Source organism: Trachypithecus francoisi, unplaced genomic scaffold (assembly GCF_009764315.1).
Source record: "Trachypithecus francoisi isolate TF-2019V2 unplaced genomic scaffold, Tfra_2.0 Lachesis_group12, whole genome shotgun sequence".
NCBI classification, from domain to species: Eukaryota; Metazoa; Chordata; class Mammalia; order Primates; family Cercopithecidae; genus Trachypithecus; species Trachypithecus francoisi.
The window spans coordinates 112701264-112727622 of NW_022681457.1; the positions used below are offsets into that span (position 1 = coordinate 112701264).

The 26359-nt window shown below is 54.5% G+C and overlaps 1 protein-coding gene across 1 annotated transcript; it reads right to left on the bottom strand.

Moving 5' to 3' along the window:
• Positions 1–29: 29 nt before the first annotated feature.
• CUNH1orf167 (chromosome unknown C1orf167 homolog) lies at positions 30–26221 on the bottom strand. The gene is given in 20 exon segments (XM_033228349.1): positions 30–346; positions 867–960; positions 1235–1464; positions 1567–1741; positions 2115–2220; positions 4292–4445; positions 4965–5396; positions 7525–7669; positions 9844–10052; positions 10761–10915; positions 11024–11180; positions 13194–13368; positions 14199–14374; positions 17599–17776; positions 18205–18317; positions 21053–21207; positions 21911–22109; positions 23234–23277; positions 23413–24635; positions 26016–26221. Coding segments are annotated over 20 exon segments (4368 nt in total). The 5' UTR covers positions 26086–26221; the 3' UTR covers positions 30–168.
• Positions 26222–26359: the final 138 nt, after the last annotated feature.

The window sequence follows — 26359 nt, forward strand, 5'->3', positions numbered from 1 at the left end:
GGCTGCTAGGAGAGACTGAGAGAAGCAGCTAGGACTGAGGAGTGGGTTTTATTGTCCTTCAGAGCTCTTCAAGCCGTCCCCTCTGTCATCACTCCCCGGATGTGTGGGGCATGGTTCCTTGCCTGGGAAGGCTAAGTTCAGTTCTGTTTTTTATTCTCCGGGAACACGTCACAGCTGCAGCCGGGCCCCGTGCTCTGCCCCAAGCCCCCAACCCCGCGGGGTTCCGGCGGCTTCCTGTCCACTCTCAGGGCCCTTAGGGCCTGGCTTGCTCCAGGGTCTTGGGCTACTGGCAGCTCCTCTCCTTGGGCTCCTGGCTGCCAGGCGTTGGTGCCACTTCTTAAAGGCCTGGAACCAGGGAGGGCAGGAAATGCTATTGTTGTGGGCTCTCTCCAGGGTCTGTGCTGCGCCTGCTAGAGCAACCCCTGTGCCCAGCTCCTTTTGTCCCCAGCGCCCCTCCCTCTGCCCCAGCAGCCAGCCAGTCTTGCCCAGACCAAATGCACAAGCTCAGAATAGATGTGATGGTGATCTGGGAAGCTGTACTCAGAGCAGAGCAAATGAGGGAGGGGGTGCTCAGGACCTAGGCCCTCCATGGGCTAGTGTGAGTGGCAGCCATACCTCATGCCACGCCTTCCCAAACTGAGGGACTGGGTGGGCCTGGCCTGAGCTGGGGCCACAAATCAAATCAAGGGCTCCAGCATCCAGCCTGTGTGTTCTGTAATGGAACTGACCCCTCCCCTGAAAACAAAGGGGCCCTGGGGCTGGCAAGCAGGGAAACAGATCCGCGGTGCGCAGCTGTGGCACAGGCTTCTGGAAGGCTGGCTGGGTGGAGTGCAGGGAAGAGGGTAGTACCTGGGAAAGGACCCAGCCATCTTCCTGCTGCTGTAACTGCTGAGCCACTCGCAGTCGCAGGATCCGCTGCCACCACGTCCGCCAGGCGGATCTCAGGTGCCACTCCCTGAGCTTTGGGGACAGTTGGCAGAGGAGGCCTCTTGCGCTCATGCGCCCCCGCAGTCGCCAGCCCTTGTGCCTTTCTCCCCCCACACCTCTGCGGCACCAGAGTGAAAGGGCTATGGCAAGGGGGTGTCATCTGAGGATTAACAATGCAGATTCCTGGGCCTGTCCCCCAAGGTTTTGGAGTCAGTAGGTCCAAGGGCCATACTTTTGAGAGGGGTTAGGATTGAGTATGAGGTGAAATGGGAGATGGTCAGTATGGAGAGGGGCTGCGCCCACTCACCAGGGTCCGTGCCAGCTGCTCTGCCCCTTGGGCATCCACCCAGTGCTGCCATGCTGCTGCCAGGCACCTGGCCTGCTGGGAACCCCGCAGCCCATGAAGCAGTGCCTTAAGGCACGGGCGCTGCAGGTACTTCCTCCTGATGGCCAAGAGCATCGTGACCCTTCAGGGCCAGAAGGAGGGCAGAGCCATGGGCCTGGGCCTGCTTTTCCAGGATCCTACAGGAAAGAGCACTGGCCAGAGAGGGCCCAGCTCTAGCCATGGCTCAGGCAAGCCCCTCGGCCCCTGCCCCCATTCCTCAGATCCCCCCAAACTGCACACCCAACTCCTCTCACCCCAGCCTCCTTTTATGGGCCTCGCTTTGGGCTCTGAGGGCTCTGGACTCAGGGCTGGAGTGTCCTCTTGGTCCCTGGTCCCTCATCCACAGGGGCAGGCCTGGGACCCAGCTACTCTGTCCAGGCCACTGCGGCCAGAGCTGGAAGGCAGGGCAGAGGGATTGTTCTCCGCACCCTGGAAAGGGGAGTTGAGTCAGAAGAGCTTAATGTGGGTCCAAGAAGGCAGCTGCGCTTAGTGCCCGCCTAGGAGTTGAGTACAGTGAGGAGCGTGGAGGAGGGTGCTGAGCTCAGCCTTGTGCCCTGCCCCCCATCTCCCCAGGCCTCCAGCCGCTCTGGGCTGCTCCCCAAAGAGAAATCACAGGGGCGGGACGGGAACGCAAAGTGTTTTCTCAGAACACCTGAAACATTCCTAAAAGGGAATAGATGGGGAGAATGGTCAGTACACATAACACGGTGTCCCAAGGAGCTGATTTCCAGGCCCCTGAGGACTGGAGACTACTTCACCCCTGCACTTCAGACACTGTTTGTCCTCCGGGGCAAGGTCTTACTCTGAGCCCAGGCCGTTCCCCTTGGCTTTCTCTGTCCACCCAGGCTGCACTGCAGTGATGGCGCAGGCGGCACCAGCCCTGTGGCCTGTGTCCAGCAGCTGCGGGTCTGAAGGAACAACCAGAAAGGAGCACCTGAACCCCATGGGCTTGGACCTCCTGGGGCCCCACTGGGATTTCTTGGCTGGCAGGACACATCCCTGCTTCTTCCACCCATTCCCCCATGTGGCCGAAGACATTCCAACAGTGGGGTGGGCCCCTAGTGGTTACCCCTCAGTGCCTGGGAGCACAGCCCTGGGAGGTGGGTATTTCTCTCCCCACTTAAAACTTTTCAAAGCTGAGTTACTTGTCTGAGGCCTCATACCTCGGAAGTGGTCTGACTCCGGAGTCCGAGCCCCCGGCTAGTACTCTACAGACAGGGGGCTCTCCAAAGGGGCTGCTGGGGCATGTGTGCCTGTGGCAGAAAAGAGGGGGCCCTGGAATTAAGCACCCTAGGTGCCATTCCCAGCGTTTAGTTTCTAGAGGCCTCAGTTTCTCCATCAGTATATGGGATCCTTGTCTTGAATAGAAATGTAAAAGTACTCTGAGAAGCAACGGCCCTGTAGCTTATTTAGAAAGAAGAGACCCTGAGCCCCTAGAACCTGCTGCTGCCACAGCCCCATATGTGTGAATTCTGCAACTAGCCAAGGCTAGTTCCTTTCAATTCCACTTAAAAAACAAAAACCGGGAGGCATGGTGGCTCATGGAGTAACGGGCCTGTCCAACGGTTGGGGAGGCCAAGGCAGGCAGATCGCTGGAGCCCAGGAGTTCGAGACAAGCCCTGGCAACATAGTGAGACCCCATTTCTACAAAAAAAATAAAATTAGCCGGGTGTGGTGGCACACGCCTGTAGTCTCAGCTACTCACGCGGCTGAGGTGGAAGGATCGTTTGAGCCCTGGAGGTTGAGGCTGCAGTGAGCTGTGATGGCACCACTGCATTCCGGCCTGGGCAACAGAGTGAGACACTGTCTGAAAACACAAAACAACGACCGAAAAAAGTCACCTTAGCTTTTTCTCTTAGAATCTTCTCTCAAATGTATTCTTTGTGGCATTCTGAAATAAGATTCATGATGATGCCTGTTGATCTTAGGGACACTACCTCACCTGCCAGTATCTTTGGGGCTGTATCCTTCAAGGACATGTCCCCAGACTGCTGTGCAGTGTCATTTTCTGTTTGGTTTTGTGGTGGCTGCTTCCCTCTTGCTAGGCCATCAACCTCTTATCACCATTTGTTGGTGTCAGAACTAACTGCTTCTGGTCTGGAGAGGGACTGACCAATGCCATTGGGTAGAGAGAATTATGAAAGAAATTTTGGTATTTTTCTACTTTATATTTTCTGTAATGAGCATATTTCACTTTTCCAATAAGGAAAAGAAAAAAAAAAAAAACCTTGACCTGGTGCAGTGGCTCACACCTGTAATCCCAGCACTTTGGGAAGTCGAGGTGGGAGGATCACTTGAATTCAGGAGTTTCACCATATTGCCCAAGCAATATGGTGAAACCCCGTCTCTACTAAAAATACAAAAATTAGCCAGGTGTGGTGGCACGCACCTGTAGTCCCAGCTACTCAGGAGGCTGAGGTGGGAGGATCGCTTGAACCTGGGAGGTGGAGGTTGCAGTGAGTTGAGATCACACCTCTGCTTCAGCCTGGGCAATTGAGCCAGATTCTGTCTCAAAAATAAAAATAAAAATAAAAAAAACAAAAAAAATGCTACTGTTCCATGTACCTATCCTGATCTTCAACTGCACCGTGAGAAAGCATGCATTTCAGTGTCTCCCTAACAGGCTGTGACCCAACACGCTGGTCTTTGTGTCCAGACCTGCAGTGGGCTGGCACTCGAGAGGTGCTGGGTTCATCTTTGGTGATGGATTCAGAGTTGCTTGTCGGAGGCTGACTGAGAACTGGGGAGAGGTGGTGTGTACAAGGCTGCTGGGCCCCTGGGGAGGCATCCAGCCACGCTGCCACCATGGGCTGAATCAAGCTGATTCTAAGACCGGTGGTCCGAGGGTCGTTTTTGGACCTCCCGCCCTGCCTAGGCTCCCCTCACCTGCTTCCAAGGGGCTGGGGCGTCCAGCAGCAGGCTCCCCCTGCTGGCCATCCGGGGCCAGAGCGTGAGGTCAGCCTGGGGCTTGGGGCGGACCTTGCCGGCCCCTGGGGCCTTGGCCCGCAGTCCCAGCCGCAGCCTGAGCCGCGCCATCTGCAGGAAGCGTTTGAGCTCAGCCTGCCGGAGCTGGGTGACGATGGCTCGCTGGACACTGCCGCAAGCCCCCGACTGCGTTGAGGCCTCTAGGACCCTGCGGGAGAGGGAGGAGTCTGCAGCCAGGGCCATCAGGGCCAGGACTCTCTGCAGGGAGCCCTCCCAGTGCCCTGCGGGAGGGGCCCCTCCAGGCCAAGCCCCAGCCACCTCCCACACCCTCTTCTGGAGGGAGAGTCTAGGTAAACAGGATGGAGAGCGGCCTGGAAGGAGAAAATTGCAGACAGGGACAAACATCCTGTTTAGGGGCAGAGAGGGGACAGTCCTGCCAGTGCCACTTTGCCTCCCCTTCCCTGGTGTTTATGGTGCTTGCTGAGTGGCTGGCTGTGCTGGTGACTGCCAGGCAGGACCATTAGAGACTTCCCAAGGAGGGGACACACAGCAAGAGGTGGTGCCAGGATGTGGTCCAGGACTAGATGGCCAGGGCGGCCTCTGCCTGTCACCCCCAATCACCCTCTTGAGCCTTCGCCCTGCCACCCAGCCATGAATTACGCTCTACTCCTGCCAAAAACAGGCTTGAGGCCTGAGCTGGAAGCACAAAGTGGGGCTGCGCTTAGACCACGGCACTCAACAGGCTCGTGGCTTCCGGGAAGCATGGGCTCGGCTGACCTGGCCCCGACAGGACTCACGCACCCACAGTGCCCAGCACCGAGTCCAGCACCGGGCTGCCTGGGCCCCAGCACTCTCTCCTTCCTGCTGCTGGGCCTCACGGTGCATGTCCGGGGCCACTGGCCATGCTGGGAAGGCCTGCGGGGCCCGGGCCTTCTTCGGCTGCCCATCTTCCTGGCCTTGCTGCCCGCAGCTTCTCCAGTGGGCAAGGGAGGCCTGGGCCACACGCTGTTCCTGTGCCCCAGCTACCACTGCCTGGGCTTCCCGCCATGTGGCAAACCCGGCCCCCAGTGCCCTTCTCCTCAGGTCATCCTGAAAGGCTTGACTCTGGGCCCGGAGCACCCCTGTGTCTCTTACAACCTCACACCAGGCCTGGAAGTAGCTGCAAAACAGACGCATGGGGCCAGGTATGGTGGCTCATGCTTGTAATCCCAGCACTTTGGGAGGCCAAGGTAAGTGGATCACCTGAGGTCAGTTTGAGACCGGCCTGACCAACATGGTGAAACCCCATCTCTACTAAAAATACAAAAATTAGCCATGTATGGCGACGGGCACCTGTAATCCCAGCTACTTGAGAAGCTGAGGCAGAAGAATTGCTTGAACCCGGGAGGCAGAGGTTGCAGTAAGCCGAGATCGCGTCACTGCACTCCAGCCTGGGCGACAAGAATGAAACTCCATCTCAAAAAAACAAAACAAAACAAAAACAGATGCATGGGGGGGCTTGTCTCGTTCTCAGAGTCAAAAGTCACATTTATTCAATGTTACACCTGCAAAGCTCCCACAAAACAGTAAACGACTAGGAACGGGTGAAAGCACTGGCTTTCCATCTTGGAATCTCAGCCTCAGAGGGCAGGGCCTGCCCTGCAAAGGCATGGGAACCAGCAGTATGGGTTCAAGTCCCACACCAGCCATGTCCTGCCTCCCATCACATGCCCAGGTGGTTGGTGAGGGAGAGGAACACCATCTCCCACTCACTGAGAAGCCAAGAAAAAAAAATTTACAACTGGGTGCAGTGGCTCACGCCAGTAATCCTAGCACTTTGGGAGGCAGAGGAGGGGCAGATCACCTGAAGCTGGGAGTTTGAGACCAGCTTGATGAACATGGAGAAACCCTGTCTCTACTAAAAATACAAAATTAGCCGGGCGTGGTGCCACATGCCTGTAATCCCAGCTACTCAGGAGGCTGAGGCAGGAGAATTGCTTGAACCTGGGAGGCAGAGGCTACGGTGAGCCAAGATGGCGTCACTGCACTCCAGCCTGGGCAACAAGAGCGAGACTCCATCTCAAAAAAAACAACCCCAGCCGGGCACGGTGGCTCAAGCCTGTAATCCCAGCACTTTGGGAGGCCGAGATGGGCAGATTACGAGGTCAGGAGATCGAGACCATCCTGGCTAACATGGTGAAACCCTGTCTCTACTAAAAAATACAAAAAACTAGCCAGGCGAGGTGGCGGGCACCTGTAGTCCCAGCTACTTGGGAGGCTGAGGCAGGAGAATGGCGTAAACCTGGGAGACAGAGCTTGCAGTGAGCTGAGATCTGGCCACTGCACTCCAGCCTGGGCGACAGAGCGAGACTCCGTCTCAAAAAAAAAAAAAAAACCCATCTACACCCTCAGATGCAAAAGCACAGACGTCAGCCATTCTGTAGCCAACAGTTCACTGCCCCTATGGGGACACTGAACATTCGCATTTGTACTGAACTGTGGGAGGAGGGAGGAGCCATTCTGCGTCCCTCTGCTTGGTTTTACAATGTGCATTCATAAACTGTATACATGTTCCACCAGAACATCTTTACTTAAATGAAGATTGCACTCTCTTCTCTTAGCGATGGTGTACAGCAGACATCTCCTTGCTGTAACTCCTCACAATGGGCATTATGGTAGATTTCCGAGGAGTGGATTTCTCCTTCTTTTTTTTTTTTTTTTTGAGATGGAGTCTTGCTTAGTCACCCAGGCTGGAGTGCAGTGGCACAATCTCGGCTCACCGCAACCTCCACCTCCTGGATTCAAGTGATTCTCCTGCCTGAGTGTCCTGAGTAGCTGGGACTACAGGCACCTGCCACCACACCTGGTTATTTTTCATATTTTTAGTAGAGATGGGGTTTCACCATGTTGGCCAGGCTGGTCTTGAACTCCTGACCTCAAGTGATCCACCTGCCTCGGCCTCCCGAAGTGCTGTATAATAGGCGTGAGCCACTTTTCTCAGCTGATTTCTCCCATTTTAATCATATCCTCTAAAACCAAAGAACTGACCTGGTCAGGAGCTGGACTCCCAGGGCTTGTTGGGGCCACAGGTTAGGGTTGGGGTTTGCCACCACTCCCAAAATAGATAATAAGGTGTCAGTGGTCATGGCCCTCTGTCTCTGGGCTAGGGTTTCCCTGCATGCCCCTTTTTTCCCAGGCCATAGGCCTCCGATCTGGGCCACCCTCTGAGCTTCCCACCCCCTGGGTGCTCTTCTTGCTATTTCTTGGGTGGGGAGGACCAACACCTTCCCACCCCCAGGCCCACCCACCTCTGCAGTAGCAGTTGCTCTGGCTGGGTCACTGTGCGTCTCTGACGAGCTGCTGCCTGCTGCCAGCTCCACAACACAGCCCTCTGCAGGCCCTGGAGGTGGACCTGCACCCATGTCTGGCGTTTTTCATGCAGGAAGTGCTGTCCTGGGGCCAGAGAGATGCTGAAGAGCCACTGGGTGCTCACCCCAGCCTCTCCCCATGGGTCTCTGCTTAGCCAGACCTTCGCCCCCTACCAGGTGGGAACAGACGAGGCCGCCCTGACTGTCTGTGTTAAAAAGCCTCTATTACGGGTGTCCGGCTGGTGACCAGGCCAGCCCAGCTCATAGAGTTGTTGGGTTTGTTTTTGTTTGTTAATTTTGCCACAAGGTTTTCGAATCTGGAGAATTCCGGTAAAAATCTAATTTTGTTTTTTTCTTTTTTTTGAGACAGAGTCTCACTCTGACGCCCAGGCTGGAGTGCAGTGGCCCAATCTCGGCTCACTGCAACCTCCGCCTCCCGGGTTCACGCCATTCTCCTGCCTCAGCCTCCCGAGTAGCTGGGACTACAAGCGCCCGCCACCACGCCTGGCTAGTTTTTTGTATTTTTAGTAGAGACTGGGTTTCACCGTGTTAGCCAGGATGGTCTTGATCTCCTGACCTCGTGATCCGCCAGCTTCGGCCTCCCAAAGTGCTGGGATTACAGGCATGAGCCACCGTGCCCGGCCCAAAAATCTAATTTTCAATTTTTCTGTAAAAACTGGAAGTTCTGGAAACACTGGCTCAGTGTTCCCGCTGGGGAATGACTGGGCTGCGTAAGCAGCTGTCCCCAGCGGACAGGACATGACTTTCCAGAACAACCACAGCCCTGCCTGCCAGCATTAACGCGATGTGTTGGTGTAGTGGGCAGCCTCCAAGATAGTATCCTGTGTTCCCATCCTGGGCAATGCCCCGCCTTGAATACGGACTGGGTTTATTAATTTGCTTCTAAGAGACAGAATTTGGCAGAAGCAATGGGATGTCACTTCTGATATCAGGTTATAAAAAGATTGCTTGGGGCCGGGTGTGGTGGCTCACGCTTGTAATCCCAGCACTTTGGAAGGTGGAGGTGGGTTGATCACTTGAGGGCAGGAATTCGAGACCAGCCCGGCAACATGGTGAAACCCTGTCTCTACTAAAAATACAAAAATTAGCCAGGCATGGTGGCAGGCACCTGTAATCCCACCTACTAGGGGAGCTAAGGCAGGAGAATTGCTTGAACCCAGGGGGCGGAGGTTGCAGTGAGCCCAGATCGTACCACTGTATGCCTGGGCAACAGAGCGAGACCGTCTCAAAAAAAAAAAGAAAGAAAGAAAGACTGGTTGGGCCATGCAACAGCTCTTTTTGCCCAGAGGCGAAGACCCAGACAGCAAGCCTGCCTTGGGACTATCCCTCCTCCCTTCACTGGCCACATTCCTCAGGGCTTCTAACACACTGCACCCTCAGCCAGCTCTGCAAATCCAGTCCTTCCCACTGCCCTATTTTGCTGACCCCTTCCCACACCTCAACTTCTCTCTCCATTGCTCTGCCTGCTGAGCCTTCCTTACCTCCTCCTGGGACCCTCCCTGACTAACTCTACCGGCCTCTAAGGGCACCATAACTCTGCCCACTTCTCCCCCAGCTCAGGGCTCAGACCAGTGACTCCTAGAGGCCAGGTGAGGATAAGGATGAAGATTAAGGTGATGAGGTAGGGACTACATTATCCCCATTTTACAGATGTGTAAACTGAGACTCAGAGAGGTTAAGTAGGTTGTTTAAGGTTCACACAGCCAGGGTATGGAAGAGCAGGGATTCAAACTCAAGACTACAGAGTCCAAGCCCCCAGGTCCTGCTCAGCCACCCGACTCCTGGGTGTACCCTGTGGGGATCTCATCACCAGACTTCGCTAGGGGATGGGAGGGTATGGGAGATGGTGAGGCACTCTGCAGAGTCACTGTTCCTCTAGGAAATTTCATAGCTGAGGTCCATTCATTTACTCATACATAGCACAATGTGTAAGAGTTGGTTGGCCTGTTTTCTTTGAACCCAGCTAAGTCAGTGTCACAGCTCAGCGGACCTCTCTGATCAACTGCATTTGTTATCTATGGCTGTGTAACAAATTACCCAAGTACTTATTAGTTTTAAACCACAGATGTTTGTTATCTCACAGTTTCTATGGGTCAGGAGTGCAGATGTAGCTTAGCCTCTGCCTCAAAGCCTCCCATGAGGTTACAGTCAAGTTGTTGGCCAGGGCTGCAGTCTGGGTCTCAGACAGACCCTGGCCCTGCCCTCACTTGCAGTGCCCCCAACCCAGTCTCCACTCACCCTGCCAAGAGGAGTGCCAGTGGCATAGGGCATCTCGTGTCAGTCGCCAGCCCCGCTCCTGGGCCCACCTCTCCACCAGCCACGACTGCACCAGCCGCCGACGCCACAGGCCCAGCACAGCCCTGCAGCTCCGATCCCAGGCCCAGTGGGAAGCCAGCTCTCTCCAGGCCCCTTGGGCTGTTGCCCAGCGGCTCCAGCTGAGGAAGATGCTGGGAAAGGGAGGGTCCACCCTGAGGATGACCACTGTCCCCCAAATCCCAGGCCAGCCGTGCCCCGCCCTCCTCTCTCTTCCTCTCTCCAGCAGTGGTGGGCTCTGGGGGACTCTTCTGTTTCCATTATGGGAGGGTGGGTTGCTGGGGACTGGAGGGGCCAAGCACCTCTCCGAGGGTCATGATGACTAGTTGGGGGGATAGGGTGGGACTCTAGACCCCCACTGCCAAGTCCTGTGCTCAACCACTAGCCATAAACATTGCTATGGACTGAGCACTCACAATGTGCCACACACGGCACTGGGGAATGTTTGTGCCCTGCCTCGCCACTGCCCCACTGGAGCGAGTACTATTAACCCCATTTTACAGATAGGCAAATAGAGGCACAGAGAAGTTATGCAACTTGCCCAAGATCACACAGCCACTGAGGGGCAAAGCTGGGATTAGAACCCAGGGAGACCAACTCTTACGCATTGTGCTATAAATGAATAAACCTCGGCTGTGAAGTCTCCAAGAGGAACAGTGACTCTGTAGAGTGCCTCACCGCTCGCTGACACCCTCTCAGTAGGACAGGGCGGAAAGACAGGAGGAACTGAAGCCCCCTGAGGTGCAGACCCCAAGGGGCTGCTTCTGTGAAGGCCAAGGGTGGATGGGAGAAGGGGCTGGGAAACAGTAAGTCCATAGAGTGGCAGGCGGAGGGGTCCCTACCGCCTCTGGAGGGTATGCTGGTACCACCTGGCCGTGCCCTGGAACTGCTGGGCCCCTGCCTGCCAGAGCAGAAGGCACTGCCCCTGCTGCCGCTGCTCAGCTGCCCACAGAAGGCTCCCCTGGAGAGTCTCCGGGAGGGCGGGGGCCCTGGGAACCTGGGGAAGGAGGTGTGGAGTCCTGGGTCCCCCACCCTGTCCCCTTCCCACAATCTCCAACCACCCACCTCTACCTGCCCAGCCTCTCCCCACCCACCTACCTCTCACCTTCTCCAGGGAGCCTTGGGATGTGCTGCTGCCCATTGGCTCCAGAGCCGAGGGGGTCTTGGTGCAGCTTGATGTGGCATCTGGGCCCAATGCCCTCACGCGCCACCATCTCAGGCTGCGCTGCAGCATCCGCTGCTGCAGGCCCTGGAGGAAGGAGCTAGAGAAGGGGCAGGTGAGTGCCCAGCCCAGCCTCACCCCCAGGCTGGGCAGGGTGGCCAAGCAAGGGCTACCCCACCCTGGCCACTGTGAAAGAGATGGGCTGGAAGGGTGCGAGACACTGGGCTAGCATTCCACACTGCCGCCCCCCACAGCGGCTGCATGCTGGGATTACTGGGGGCTTCAAGAGATACCGATGCCCACCAGGGTCCCATCCCTAGATTCTGCTAGATTCTGACTTAATGGTCAGGGTACAGCCTCGGCTTCCAGACTTTTCTAGAGTTCTCTGAGTGACCTCAGTGAGCAGCTGAGACTGGGCTGACTGGGCTAATGCTTTTTTTTTTTTTTTAGACAGGGTCTGACTCTGTGGCCCAGGCTGGAGTACAGTGGCACAATCTTAGCTTACTGCAACCTCTGCCTCCTGGGCTCAAGCGATCCTCCCGCCTCAGCCTCCTGAGTAGCTGGGATTACAGGTGTGTGCCACCATGTCTGCCTAATCGAGCTAATGCTCCACCTGCATTACTGGCTGGCCTCATCATGCTCCGGGGGCGGGCTGGGAGCCCACGCAGCTGATCAGAGATGGAGCTGAGCTCCAGGCCCAGGGACCCCAGACGCCAGGGCCCATGCCCACAACCACACCAGTACTTCTGCCTCCACTCACTTATAAAAATAAGAAAGCTGAGCCTGGGGGAAAGTCATTTCACCAAACTCCAGATAGCAGCAGACTTGGGATTCATCTAGGCCCTGGAGGGTGCCCCGGGAGAGCTGCCAGGAGATATCAACTGTGCCCTGAGGTCCAAAGGCCAGAGGATGGGCTGGAGAGGGAGGGCCTGGGGGCTGTGGGGCAGGCATGTGAGTAATGAGTAGTGCCCTCACATTCTGAAAGGTCACGGTGAATTGAATTCTCCTGGACTTGCAGGGATACACTGAAAGAGGCTGAGGGTCCAAGTGGACCATGTGAGTATGTGGTTTTCAAGGACAGAATTCTTTTTTTTTTTTTTTGAGACGGAGTCTCACTGTGTCACCTGACTAGAGTGCAGTGGCATGATCTTGGCTCACTGCAATCTCTGCCTCCTGGGTTCAAGTCATTCTTCTGTCTCAGCCTCCCAAGTAGCTGGGATTACAGGTGCTTGCCACCACGCCTGGCTAACTTTTGTATTTTTAGTAGAGACGGGGTTTCGCCATGTTGGCCAGGCTGGTCTCGAACTCCTGACCTCAGGTGATCCACTGGCCTTGGCCTCTTAAAGTGCTGGGATTACAGGCGTGAGCCACCGCGCCCAGCCAAGGACAGAATTCTTAACCCTGCAACTGCTGGCCTCCATTCCTCCTGACATCCCCTCAGGGAAGCTGGCTGCTCCTGATCGCCACCCTCCCCTCACCCACAGCCTTTGTCTGGGCTCTGAATCCCAGCAGTGACCATCTTATGTGGGGGCAGCAACAAGGTCTCACCACAGGACCTTCTTGCTCCTGACTCCCACTGGGATTTACAGCAACCTGCTCCAGCCCTCTGAGCCTCACTTTCTCTAGTTGTGTAATGAGGCCGATGGGGGAGGAGATAAGAGCTTGATCCCTGGCTCCTGCCCTTGTTCCTTTACAGTATTTATTCCGTGCCTGCAACATGCCAGGCACGTGCAGGGAGCTGGGAGCCAGCAACGACAGCCAGACAGACGTGGTCCCTGCCACCAGGGGACTTGCACTTGGCAGGGAGACGGGCATTCACTAGGGTTCCGGCCACCCCTGTAGAGCTCTACGTCTGTGTCTCTGGCAGCCCCCTGGCCCCCAGTGGACCTCTGCTCAACCATTGTTCCAGTGTCCCTAGGCCACCTCCCAGGGCCTGACATCAGCTGGGCACCACAGTGTGCCAGGGCCTGTGCAGGGCCACGGGGAGGAGTGGGATGCAGTTACTGCCCTATGGGACATTCCTTCCACATTCCTCCTGGCGCTGAGCACTGCTCATGTGCCCACACCACAGTCCCCAGGCCCAACCCCAGGTCACAAGCTTGGGGACACCTACTTGGCCCACTGGCACTGGAAAAGCCGCGTCTTCCACAGCAGCAGCGCCCGGCAGAGGGCCAGTGTCCTGCAAGCATCCTGTAGAGAGCCCCGGCCTTGCTCCTGCAGCCCTTGGGCCTGGCCCACTGTACCCAGGCCACAGGCTGCGGGGCCTGCAGTGTGGAGAGCCTCACGTCCTGAAAATCCGTCAAGAGGCCAGTCAGCTGCCCCCCCACTGACCTCACTCTGCCACAGCCATTGATAGCTGCTGCCTCAGGCCCCTCTTGGGAACTCTCGTCTCTTGTCCCCTCCCACCACTTCCAAGCCCTCCCCTCCAGGTCGCCTCAAAGATCCCATCTTCCCCAGTTAAGCACTTTTTTTTTTTTTTTTTTTGCTCTTGTTGTCCAGGCTGGAGTGCAATGGGGTGATCTCAGCTCACTGTAACCTCCGCCTTCTGGGTTCAAGTGATCCTTGTGCCTCAGCCTCCCGAGTAGTTGGAATTACAGGTGTGCTACCACACCTGGCTAAGTTTTGTATTTTTAGTAGACACAGGGTTTCACCAGGTTGGCCAGGCTGGTCTCGAACTCGTGACCTCGGGTGATCCACTATCCTCGGCTTCCCAAAGTGCTGGGATTATAGGCACGAGCCACTACACCGGGCCCCCAGTTAAGTTTTGGGATAGGGGTTAGGGCTGTGTGTCCCCCATCACACCAGGAGCTTCCCAAGAGCAGGGCCCACATCCCTTCCGGGCAGGATCTGGGATAACCAGCACGGAGGGAGCCTGCAGTGGGAGGAGCAAAACCAAGTGTCTCACCCACAGCAGCTCTCGATGGGACACAGGGATGTGGCTCAGCCAGGGCCTGCCCACTTTGGGACCCCTCCTACCCCCTCCCAGGACTACAGACTGCCCTCCTAGAAAGCCCCAGTTCTACCACCTCCCACAAGAATTCACATATTCAACTAGGGCCCACTGAAGAAGGGGATTAAGTGACATGGTTTGCTGGGGCAGAAGCCAACACTAGCTCACCTGCTTTCTGCCGGCAGAGGGACAGCTGGGTCACCTTTGCCCCATCTGAGTCCCGGAGCTGTTTCATCTGCACCCACTGTTCCAGACATTTCCTCAGGGTCCCCGTCCGGCGGTCAGCCAGGTGGTCTCGGTACCGGGACCCTCTTTGCACGAACTGCTGCCAGGCCCCAAAGCACCTGGGAGAACAGAGGGAAAATACCCATGTCAATTGCAAGGTCTGATGACTGCGGTTCCAGCTGCCTGCTGTTGCCAGACAGACTACCCAGGCCTTGGACAAGCCACTTCATCACTCTGCGCCTCCATATTTTGTTGTTGTTGTTGTTTGTAGACAGAGTTTCGCTCTTTTGCCCAGGCTGAAGTGCAATGGTGTGATCTTTGGTCACTGCAACCTCTGTCTCCTGGGTTCAAGCGATTCTCCTGCATCAGCCTCCAGAGTAGCTGGGATTACAAGCATGCACCACCATGCCTGGCTAATTTTTTGTTTGTTTGTTTTTTTGTATTTTTTATTTTTAGTAGAGATGGGGTTTCTCTGTGTTGGCCAGGCTGGTCTCGAACTCCTGACCTCAAGTGATCCAGGTGCCTTGGCCTCCCAAAGTGCTACGATTACAGGCTTGAGCCACCGTGCCCGGCCAAGCCTCTGTTTTCTCATCTGTAAAATGGGGCTGCTTTGAAGGTGCCTCGCACATCACCTGCTCAGGCCATGACACTATCACCTCTGGCAGCATGGTGGCCTCAGCAGCCTCTGACCTGGCCTCCCTGCACCCACCTCAGCCTCCTCCAGTCATTTCCTATTCCGTAACCCAGGGGTGTTTTTCCAATCTCAAGTCAAATCATCATAGTCACCTGCTAATCCTCCAGTGGTAGCCTCCTTGCTCTACCATCAAATTTCAACCCCTCCCCATGGCCAACAAGGCCCCCACAGATTTTTCCAATCTCATCTTCAACTACCCTCAGCCCCCCTACCTACCCTGTACTAACAAGGCTCCAATTCGGCTCTGCTACACCTTGGGATCTTACCCTCCTGGCCAGAGGCCTCTGAACACTCTACCCTTCTCTGATCTCCCTCCACCAGGCAACTCTTCATCCTTCACATCAACACCAAACCTTGGTCTAGGTCAGCTTCCTGTGCTAAAAGTTCTCATGGAAAACTACATTGGGGGATGTAGTCAGCAAAATGCAGAGAGTGAGAAACTAGCAGGCAAGCAAGTTGGTTTCTTCAACAAATAACATGCAATAAAAAAAAAAAAGAAGGGGAGCCTATATATAAAGATTTTAACAGGCCAGGCGTGGTGGCTCACACCTGTAATCCCTCAGGAAAGCTGAGGTGGGAGGATTGCTTGAGCCCAGGCTGGAGTGCAGTGGTGCGATCATGGCTCACCAGTGGGACTCTGTCTCTACCAAAAATTTTAAAAATTCGCCAGGCATGTAAGAGATTACATGTAAGACATTACAGGCTCACACCTGTAATCTCAGCACTTTGGGAGGCCAAGGTGGGTGAATCGCTTGAGTCCAGGAGTTCGAGGCCAGCCTGGGCAACATGGCAAAAAATTAAATCTCTACAAAAAATTTAAAAATTAGCCAGGTGTGGTGGTACACACCTATAGTCCCAGCTACTTGAAAGCAGAAATGAGAGGATCCCTTGAGCCTAGGAATTTGAGGCTACAGTGAGCCATGATTGCACCACTGTACTCCAGCCTGGGTGACAGAGTAAGACCCTGTCTCTAAAATTTTTTTTTTTAATTAAAAATTAAAAGACTTGAATGACTTAGCAACCAACTGCCATACATGGACCTTATTGCAAACTCTAACACAATATATACTTGCAAAACAATTAGAAATGTGAATACTGGCCAGATATTCGTGAGTATTAAGGAATAGTTGTTTCATTACTTTTTAGGTGTGAGAGTGGTATTGTGGTTATGTATTTATTTATTTATTTCTGAGATGGAGTCTCACTCTGTCGCCTAGGCTGGAGTGCAGTGGCACGATCTCGGCCCACTGCAACCTCTGCCTCCCGGGTTCAAGCAATTCTCGTGCCTCAGCTTCCCGAGTAGCTGGGATTACAGGTGTTCACCATTACGCTCAACAAATGTTTGTATTTTTAGTAGAGACGAGGGTTTCACCATGTTAGTCAGGCTGGTTTCGAACTCCTGACCTCAAGTGATCCACTTGCCTCGGCCTCCCGAAGTGCTGGGATTACAGGCATGAGCCACTGCGCCCAGCCAGTGGTTATGTTTCTAAAGAGTCCTTATCTTTTAGAGAGGCGTGCAAAAGTATTTATGGATGAAATGGTATAATGCATGGGATTTGCCTCAAAATAATTTGGAGCGGGGGATGTATTTGGAGCACACATGAAACAAGCTTCAAGACAGGCTGATTTTGTTGAAGCTGGGTGATTGGTGCGCTGGGCTTTCTTATCCTATCTGCTCTACTTTTGAGTAAGATAAAAATGCCCCACAGGGCCGAACGCTGTGGCTCAAGCCTGTAATCCCAGCACTTTGGGAGGCTGAGACGGGTGGATCACCAGGTCAGGAGATCGAGACCATCTTGGCTAACACAGTGAAACCCTGTCTCTACTAAAAAATACAAAAAACTAGCCGGGTGAGGTGGCGGGCGCCTGTAGTCCCAGCTACTCGGGAGGCTGAGGCAGGAGAATGGCATAAACCCGGGAGGCGGAGCTTGCAGTGAGCTGAGATCCGCCACTGCACTCCAGCCTGGGTGACAGAGCGAGACTCTGTCTCAAATAATAATAATTACAATAATGTCCCACATTAAAAAGTTAACCACCAGGAAGCAAAAAAAGAAACTCATAGATCTGTGTGCCTTCTCTTCACAACACTTAAGCCAGGTGGTACTCACATACACCCTTGGGACTGCCAGTTTCCTGTCTGTTCCCCCACCAGCCACGGGTTCCACTGTGATGACGGGAAGAGGTGGGAAGCTGGGACTAAGCTTTGCTTATAACCAAATCCCAGCCAGTGGGGCCGGCTAGCATGTTCTAGGCATGCTCAGTCGATGGCTGCTTTCACTTCCTATTTGCATCCTTGCCTCTCAATACTAGGAGTTAAGAGCTGACTTAAAGGGAAGTGGGGGCCAGGCACGCTGGCTCACACCTGTAATCCCAGCACTTTGGGAGGCCAAGGTGGGCAGATCACTTGAGGTCAGGAGTTTGAGACCAGCCTGGGCAACATGGTGGAACCCCCATCTCTACTAAAAATACAAAAAATTAGCTGGGCATGGTGGCGCGTGCCTATGGTCCCAGCTACTTGGGAGGCTGAGGTGGGAGGATCGCTTGAGCCAGGGAGGTGGAGGGTGCAGTGAGCAAGATGGTGCCACTGTACTCCAGCCTAGGTGACAGAGTGAGACCCCCATCTCAAAAAAAAAGGGAAGGGCGTCCTACCTGCACAGCCAAGCTCTCTGGTGCTGGGGGCTCAGTGGGGCCACCCAGGCTGCACCTGCAGCAGTAAAGTGCCAGGTGTGGGGGAAGCTCCCTGTCGTCTGTGTGGCCCTGGTGGCCTTCCGCAGAGTCTCCCTCTCCTGTCTGGCCCGTTCCTTCTGTTGGCACCACAGGAAGAAGACTAAGGAGACAGGGAGGAGGGAGAGAAAAGAGAGAGTAAGCAGACGGGAGGATCCGAGCCATCTCTGAGTAAGTTAAGTCTAGCTCCAATACTCCAGCCTCTGGTGTGGGCCTGCATCAACGTATCAGCCCAGAAATGCAGGCTGTGCTCCTCTCATGCTGTGTGTTCTCAAACTAGTCGCTTAACTTCTCTGTGCCTCAGTTCCCCATCTGTAAAATGGGCACGATTCCTCTTGGGGGTCACTGTGAGGCTCAAATGAGATTGTCTCTGGGAATGTGCCAAAGCAGATGCACAATAAACGTTCACTCACCCAGGGTCCCTTGCCCCTGCCCAGTGCGGAGCTCAGGCCCTGCATGTCCAGGCTCCACCTCCCCGCTTTCCCAGCACCCCACATCTCACCCGCCAGTTGCAGGGCCCCCACATCTCACCCGCCAGTTGCAGGGCCTCCAGTATCTGGACTCTCTCATCTCTGCTATCTGTTCTCTGCCCAGGATGTGATAGAAGCCACTGAGCTCTCTCCTCCTCCCTCAGACTTCCTGGACTAAAAGTGAAGTTGCCCAGAGAGAAGCTGATGACCCGGGAGGGAGGGCACACAGTCCCAACCTGTCCACCCCACCCCAGGTAGATGTGGTCTGCCCTATCCTCTTCTGGACAGTTCATTTTATGTCAGATTTAAAAGCTATTGCTGGGGGGAGGTTCTGCTCTTGATTTATTCTCTTTAATACTATTTGGATTTTTTTTTAAACAACAAACATGTATTAAAATAAATATCATTTAAATAATTATTTAAATACATTTGTTCAATTTAAAAATAAGAACATGGCCAGGCGTGGTGGCTCACACCTGTAATCCCAGGACTTTAGGAGGCTGAGGTGGGCAGATCACTTGAAGCCAGGAGTTTGAGACCAGCCTGGCTAACATAGCGAAACCCATCTCTACTACAAAAAAAAAAAATTTATACATATATATATATTTAAACACACGCACACACACAAATTAGCCAGTGCAGTGGCACACACTCGTAGTCCCAGCTACTCGGGAGGCTGAGGCATGAGAATTGATTGAGCCTGGGTGGCACAGGTGGTAGTGAGCAGAGATCGCACTACTGTACTCCAGCCTGGGTGACAGAGCAATGCTCTGCTTTTTTGTTTTTTGTTTTTTTTTTTTTTGAGACAGAGTCTTGCTCTGTCGCCCAGGCTGGAGTGCAGTGGCGCGATCTCGGCTCACTGCAAGCTCTGCCTCCCGGGTTCACGCCATTCTCCTGCCTCAGCCTCCCGAGTAGCTGGGACTACAGGCACCCACCACCTCGCCCGGCTAGTTTTTAATATTTTTTAGTAGAGACGGGGTTTCACCGTGTTAGCCAGAATGGTCTCGATCTCCTGACCTCGTGATCCGCCCATCTCGGTCTCCCAAATTGCTGGGATTACAGGCTTGAGCCACCGCGCCCGGCCAATGCTCTGTTTAAAAAAAAAAAATGGCCGGGCACGGTGGCTGAAGCCTGTAATCTCAGCACTTTGGGAGGCCGAGATGAACGGATCATGAGGTCAGGAGATCGAGACCATCCTGGTTAACACGGTGAAACCCCGTCTCTACTAAAAAATACAAAAAACTAGCCGGGTGAGGTGGTGGGCACCTGTAGTCCCAGCTACTCGGGAGGCTGAGGCAGGAGAATGGCATGAACCCGGGAGACGGAGCTTGCAGTGAGCTGAGATCCGGCCACTGCACTCCAGCCCGGGCGACAGAGTGAGACGCCATCTCAAAAAAAAAAAAAAAAAAAAAAAAAAAAATACCCAACTGTAGTAGAAAATTGGGGAAATAAAGAAAAAATAACCAGAGGCCAGGCGCAGTGGCTCACGCCTATAATCCCAGCACTTTGGGAGGCTGAGGCAGGCAGATCACTTGAGGCCAGGAGTTTGAGACCAGTCTGACCAATATGGCGAAACCCCATCTCTACTAAAAATACAAAAAAAAAAAAAAAAAAGAAAAACAAAAAAAATCAGCCAGGCGTGGTGGTGTGTGCCTGTAATCCCAGCTACGTAGGAGGCTGAAGCAGAAGAATTGCTTGAACCCAAACGGAAGTTGCAGTAAGCAAGATTGTTCCACTGCACTCCAGCCTGGGCAAAAAAAGAAAAGAAAAGAAAAGAAAAAAAATAACCGACTTTAATCTCACTGCTCCAGAGATAAGCATAGTTTCCATTTTACTATTTTTCAATGAAATATTTATTTTTCACTCCTTAATTGTGGTAAAATACATGTCAGAAAGTTTACCACTGTAACCAATTTTTTTTTTTTTTTTTTTTTTTTTGAGACAGAGTCTCGCTGTGTCGCCAAGGCTGGAGTATGGTGGCGAGATCTTGGCTCACTGCAAGCTCCGCCTCCTTAAGTGTACGGTTCAGCAGTGTTAGAGATTTTCACATTGCATGTTTTCGTTTTTTTTATTTTTTCCTTCTGGTCCTTTTTCTATGCACTGTGTGGTTTCTATGCAACTATGTGATTGGGAAAAATATTTTTGATACATTTTTATGCTCCTTTAAGAAAAATTTAACATTGCCACACCATTTTCCCTTGTTTTTAAAAATGCTATGCAAATATTCATAAAAATAATTCCAGGGAGGGGGCTGTGAGAGGATGAAGCTTTCAAGTTAATTAATACACTTCCAACTATTTGGAATATTGTTCAAATTGAGCATGCATTACTGCTATGATTGGAAACAAAACCAATAAAAAATCTTCCTAAACATCATATTGGATGGTTGCTAATCATTCATTACATGGTCAAACCATCATTTCCTCACTCACTGTTGAGCATTCAGGCTCCTTTTCAGCTTGTTTTTTTGAGACAGGATCTTGCACTGTTGCCCAGGCTGGAGTGCAGTGGCATGAGCATAGCTCACTGCAGCCTTGATTTCCGGGGCTCAAGAGATCCTCCTGCCTCAGTCTCTAGAGTGGCTGGGACTACAAGCACAGCCCCACACCTGACTAAATGTTTACATTTTTTTGCTAGAGACAGGGTCTCGCTATGTTGCCCAGGCTGCTGTCTAACTCCTGGCCGAGGCCTCCCAGAGTGTTGGGATTACAGGCGTGAGCCACCATGCCTGGCTGTTTTGAAGTTTTTACAATTATAAATGATGCCGTGATGGACATCTTTTTTGCATCAATCTTTGCCCGCATCTGCTTATTTCATTCCCATTCTTTAGTGGGGATGAGGAAGTAGTGGGGGCAAGGCAGGAAGTGGGAGAAGGAAGGCCACCAGCTTCCCAGGCCACGCTGACCAACCTGATGTGTTCCAGCCTGCTTCTCTGGGAGAGGTCTGCCACTGTGCTTCTTCTCAAGGAAGGGACTTGGCCCTGCGCTCTCCTGGAGGGCGGGGACCCTGGCCCAGCCTGCATGTGGGGCTGTACTTGTTTCTGCTGTAAAGCCAGGTTTCTCCACTGGCTCAAGAAAGAAGGGGAAAGGAGATGTTGGTCTTGAATCTGCCTCCCAAGGAAACACCAGGCAGGGGAGGGGACAGGAGTAACACACGCCTATCAGATTCCACAGCCTGTGGTCTTAACCATTACTCTGCCTATTCCTTCCTTCTTTGGGAATGAAGGAATGAATGAATGAACAAATACAGAGAGATGCATCCCAAGAGGCAACACTTTCCTTAGAAGACGAAAGCTGGGACTGGACCCTCTCAGAGCACCCCTTTCCCAAGGAGGGAAGGACACAGATGCTCCCTCCCAGCCCTGGCTGGCAAACCACTAATAAAAAATAGCAATAGCAACCACTTATCTACTAGCTTGCTGTATGCTAGGCAGTGTTCTGAGTCTCTTATTAATTTAATCTCACAATGACCCTGAGAGAGGTATGTACTATTATCATCATCATCCCATTTTAGAGAGAAAGAGACTGGGGCACAGAGAGGTTAGGTAACTTGCCCAAGGTCACACAGCTAGAAAGTGGTAGAGGGGGCAGGATTTGAACTCAGGCAGAGCTGATTCAGGTGTGTGGACTCACAACTACACGATCTACTGCTGATCATTCATGAGGTGCAACCTATGCCCAGTGGGTGCCCTCTCCACAGACTGAGTCTCCTCCCCAGACACACTAGTGCTTCACACAGCCCCCTGGCCCAACCTGGGGACTCCTGACCTCTTGGAAGCTCCAGGCCAGCAGAACCTTTGTGTACCACCCCCATGCTGCCTCCAGCTGAGCCTCCCGAAGCCACAGGGCCTGAAGGTCCTTTCGCAACAGCTGCCAGTGGCCCAGTGCCACTGCCGCCACCACTGGATCCGGCTGCCTCTTCACCAAGTGCCTCCAGGATTGAAAACATCTGGACAACAGCTGCCAGCTGGGGACAGACCAGGGCTGATCAGCGGGTGGACTGCCCTCCTATCTCCAGGGAGAGCTCAGTGGCTGGATACCCTCCGAGATGCATTTCCTGCAATCAGTAGGGTGGTGACCCACACCACAACAGGAGTAACACACTGCCGACTGGAAGAACTTCCCTCTTACTGATGGCTGGACTTGGAAACCCCACACAAGCAAGGCCCTGGGGGTCGGAGAATGCCCTCTTTATTTCTTTTTTTTTTGAGACGGAGTCTCGCTCTGTTGCCAGGGCTGGAGTGCAGTGGCCGGATCTCAGCTCACTGCAAGCTCCAATTCCCGGGTTCCCGCCATTCTCCTGCCTCAGCCTCTGGAGTAGCTGGGACTACAGGCGCCCGCCACCTCACCCGGCTAGATTTTTTTGTATTTTTTGGTAGAGACGGGGTTTCACCGTGTTAGCCAGGATGGTCTCGATCTCCTGACCTTGTGATCCGCCTGTCTCGGCCTCCCAAAGTGCTGGGATTACAGGCTTGAGCCACCGTGCCCAGCTATTTCTTTTTTATTTATATATATTATTTTGAGACAGAGTCTTGCTCTGTCACCCAGGCTGGAGTGCAGTGGCATGATAAAGGCTCACTGCAGCCTCGACCTCCTGGGCTCAAGCGATCCTCCCACCTCAGCCTCCCGCGTAGCTGAGACTACAGACGTGCACCACCACATCAGGCTGATTTTTGTTTTTTGTTTTTTTTTTTTCTTTGTAGAGACAGGGTTTTGCCATGTTGCTCAGGCTGGTCTTGAACTCCTGAGCTCAAGCAATCTGCCTGCCTCAGTCTCCCAAAGTGTTAAGATTACAGGCATGAGCCACCGCATCCAGCCAGAGATTGCCCTCTTTGCCAAAAACCCAGGGTGGCCTCGGAAGTTCAGGACACTGAGTGCCCCAAACCCACAAGCATCCCTTCATTCTCGTCCCTGGGGCCCCGGAGGCTCCCTTTGTTCCCCAGCAGGGACAGGAAATAAGTTCCTCTTCCTTGAAACCCTGCCTCATCTCCATCAGGCCCTCATCTCCGTTCGCACAGGCAAATGGAAGCAGAGTCCTGAGCATGTGTCCCCCCTGCTCCAACCCCTGTCCCCACCCAGCCATGGACTCACCAGGTTGCCTCAGACTCTGGGGCTACAACGTTTTGTGCCTTGTTCTGGGAAAGCAAGAGTACATAACACAGTTCTCAGGCCAAGCAGCAGGCAGGACCAGGCACCCCCTGCCAAGCCTCCCTGCCCTGGAGCAACACCCCCCGCCCCCCACCCCACCTCCAGCCTCCCCCAGCCTCTACCTTCAAGGCATTGCTCGCTGATATTGTGTCTGGCAGATGGAAAGCTGTCCTCTCCTCCTCCCGGTGGACCTGCTCCCTCGGGGCCCCCTCCTCTCCTTTCTGCTTGGGTGGGACTCCCCAGGCTGTGTTGGAGAAGGCTGAGGAACAGGGGCCGGCCCCCCTGCTTCCCACCCCTTGAGGGAGACTGGGGTCACCCTTCTGTGCCCTGCCATCTGCGGGGGAGCAGCTGTCCCCTGACCCTAGGGGGTGGATGGGAGGGAGCCCCTGCTCAGGATTAAGGGAATCCCTAGTCAGTGTCCCCAGAGTGATCTCAGGTGACATTAGATTGCTTTGTGCCCAAGAGTCTGAGAGACTAGCCGGGGTCTTCAAGAAAGCTGCAGTTTCCCTTTGGCCTCGAAGGCATCTCTGCCTCTCACCCCAGGAAGCAAGGACAGGCTGGCTGGGCTGGGGGTGGGTGGAGAGTGGCTGGCCACCGCTGGTCCAGAGGTCCTGCTGCACAGCACCGGGGGGTTCCTGGGGTGCCTGGCACCTGAGTCTGGCTGCCTCTTGTGCCAGGCAATGTACAGAGGCCAGCAGCTGCTGGACGGCAGCATGGGATGGGGCTCGAGTCTGGTTCTGACTGGGGACAGCCAGGTCCTCCAGGGTGAGAGGCTCCCCCACCAGCCTGGACCTCCAGCTCCCCAGGCCACCCCAAAATCTGAGGCCTGGCCGTGTGTGCCCATCAAGAGGGGCAAAGGCTTCAGTGGGCCTGAAGTCCCTGCTAGGGGTGCCTGGGGCCGGCAGCCTGGACCGCCTCAGACAGGGAGATGGGCGAGCCAGTGGCTCTTGGGATAGGAGACGACCCCAGGGCAGCTTGTGGGGCCCAAAGCTGCCCCCAGGCTCTGGGCAGAGGTGGGGGCTGCTGGTCTCACTGATGCTCAGGTTGCTCTGCTGAATGGCAAACTCTCGAGCCTTCCCTTGGCACCTCCTGGCTGGAGGCTGCAGGTTGCTCTGCTGCCAGACGCTTGAATTTACCAGTCGGCCAGTCGTGTCCTTCAGGGCTAGGCCCAGGCGGGGACCAGGGCTGGCCAGGTTGGTCTGGACTCGGCAGGGCTCCTGGTCTAGCACTGCCCCTGGGGAGGGTGTGGCAGCACGCCCTCCCCTCTCCACCTGGCACCCGGGAACCCACTGGTCATGTCTACTGCTCAGGCTGATCCCCAGGCTCCTCCGGAATCTTCGTTGCTCTAAAGAAAGGAGAGACAGTCATGCCTTGGGGTAGGACTTGGGTGGCCGGCACTCAGGTGGGACAGGTGGAGCTGTCCAGGCCTCAGAGCCAGGGAGGGGACGGGGCCCCAGCAGCGGGAGGGAGCTAAGACTTCCGGGGTCTGCTGCCAGCTGTCTCCCTGGGTGAAGCGATGGGCAGTCCCTGGGGCTCTTGGAGTAGGGGGTTCTTGGAGCTGGACAGAGGGAAGCAGAGAGATATTTAGGAGGTTGTTGAGGGGGTCCCAGGAGAGAGATGATGGTGGCTGGGATCGGGGTAGCAGGTGGGTAAAAGAAGATTCAGACAAGCTTCAGAGGTGCAGCCAGCAGGCTTGGGGGAGTCAGGTAAAGGGGGGAAAAAGAATCAAGGGGGACTCCTTGATTTCTGGCTTAAGCAAAGAGGTGGTGGGGACAGTGGTCTGGGGTGAAAGCAAGACCCCACAGAGCAACGGCTAAAGGTGAGCTGCTCTGGGAACACGGAGGGGGCCTTGGAGCCCCTCCCCAGCCCCTAAGCCCACTCCACAGGCACAGAGTCCTCGTGGGGATGGATGAGGTCCTGGGAGGCTCTGGGCACAGGGCCTGGCAGGTAGAGTGGGCCATAAAAGTTGCTGCCTTTGTGGATGGGAACTAAAGCTCAGAGAGATCAAGCAACTTGCCTCATGGTCACACAGCTGGAACACGAAGAAACTGGGATGTGAATTCAAGAATCCACATTTGTTCTTGGGCTGCTCCCCTTCTTGGCTGGCCCAGCTGTGTGGCTTTCTTTCCTTTTTTTTTTTTTGAGAGGGATTCTTGCTCTGTCGCCCAGTACAACCTCCGCCTCCTGGGTTCAAGTGATTCTCCCACCTCAGCCTCCCAAGTAGCTGGGATTACAGGCACCTGCCATCATGCCTGGCTAACTTTTGTATTTTTGTAGAGATGGGGTTTCACCATGTTGGCCAGGCTGGTCTTGAACCCTTGACCTCAGGTGATCCACCCGCCTCGGCCTCCCAAAGTTCTGGGATTACAGGCATGAGCCACCACTCCCAGCCCTCTGTGGCTTTCTTAAAGCCTCAGCAGCCTAAGCAGGGATGTCCCCAGCCCACCGCCCCTGGTACTGACTGACCTGTGGGGGCCCCATCTTAGCCAGGGGCACCAACCAGGCCTACTCCTGGTCCCCTCTCTTCCTGACCTCACTCTCCCAAGACTCCTGCTCCTTAGGCCCCAGGCTGGGAAAACTGTTCTATGTGCAGCCGACCATGGTGGCTGATCTGTGGAATTAGCCATTCCCTATAGGCTGGCCTGCCTGGGAGGGGGTCTCTGGGCCGATACCTAGATGGGCCCTGCTCCTGTAACCTCCCATCCAGGCCCTCTAAGCCTCTTGCCTGGCTTCAGGAGCACTGCAGGCTTTGGGGACACATTCTTCTTGTGGCTGGCATCAGACATCAGCTCCATGGGCTCAGGGACAGGGGTGTCTTTGGTCCACCCCACAGTGAGTGGCCTGGTCTGTTTAATAAGATGGGCCCTGCGGGGAGAGGACAGGTTGCCCTGGCTCTCATTCAACCCCACCCCATTCTGATCCCTACCCCCTCCCTTTAGCAGTACTCCTGGCTGCTCTTAGCCTGGTCCCAGCTGCCTGGGGCTTGCGCCTCACTTTTCTGGTCTCTCAGGGCTCCTCTCCCTGCCCTACTTATCACCCCTCTTTCCATGGTAAGTGTCCAGGTCAAAT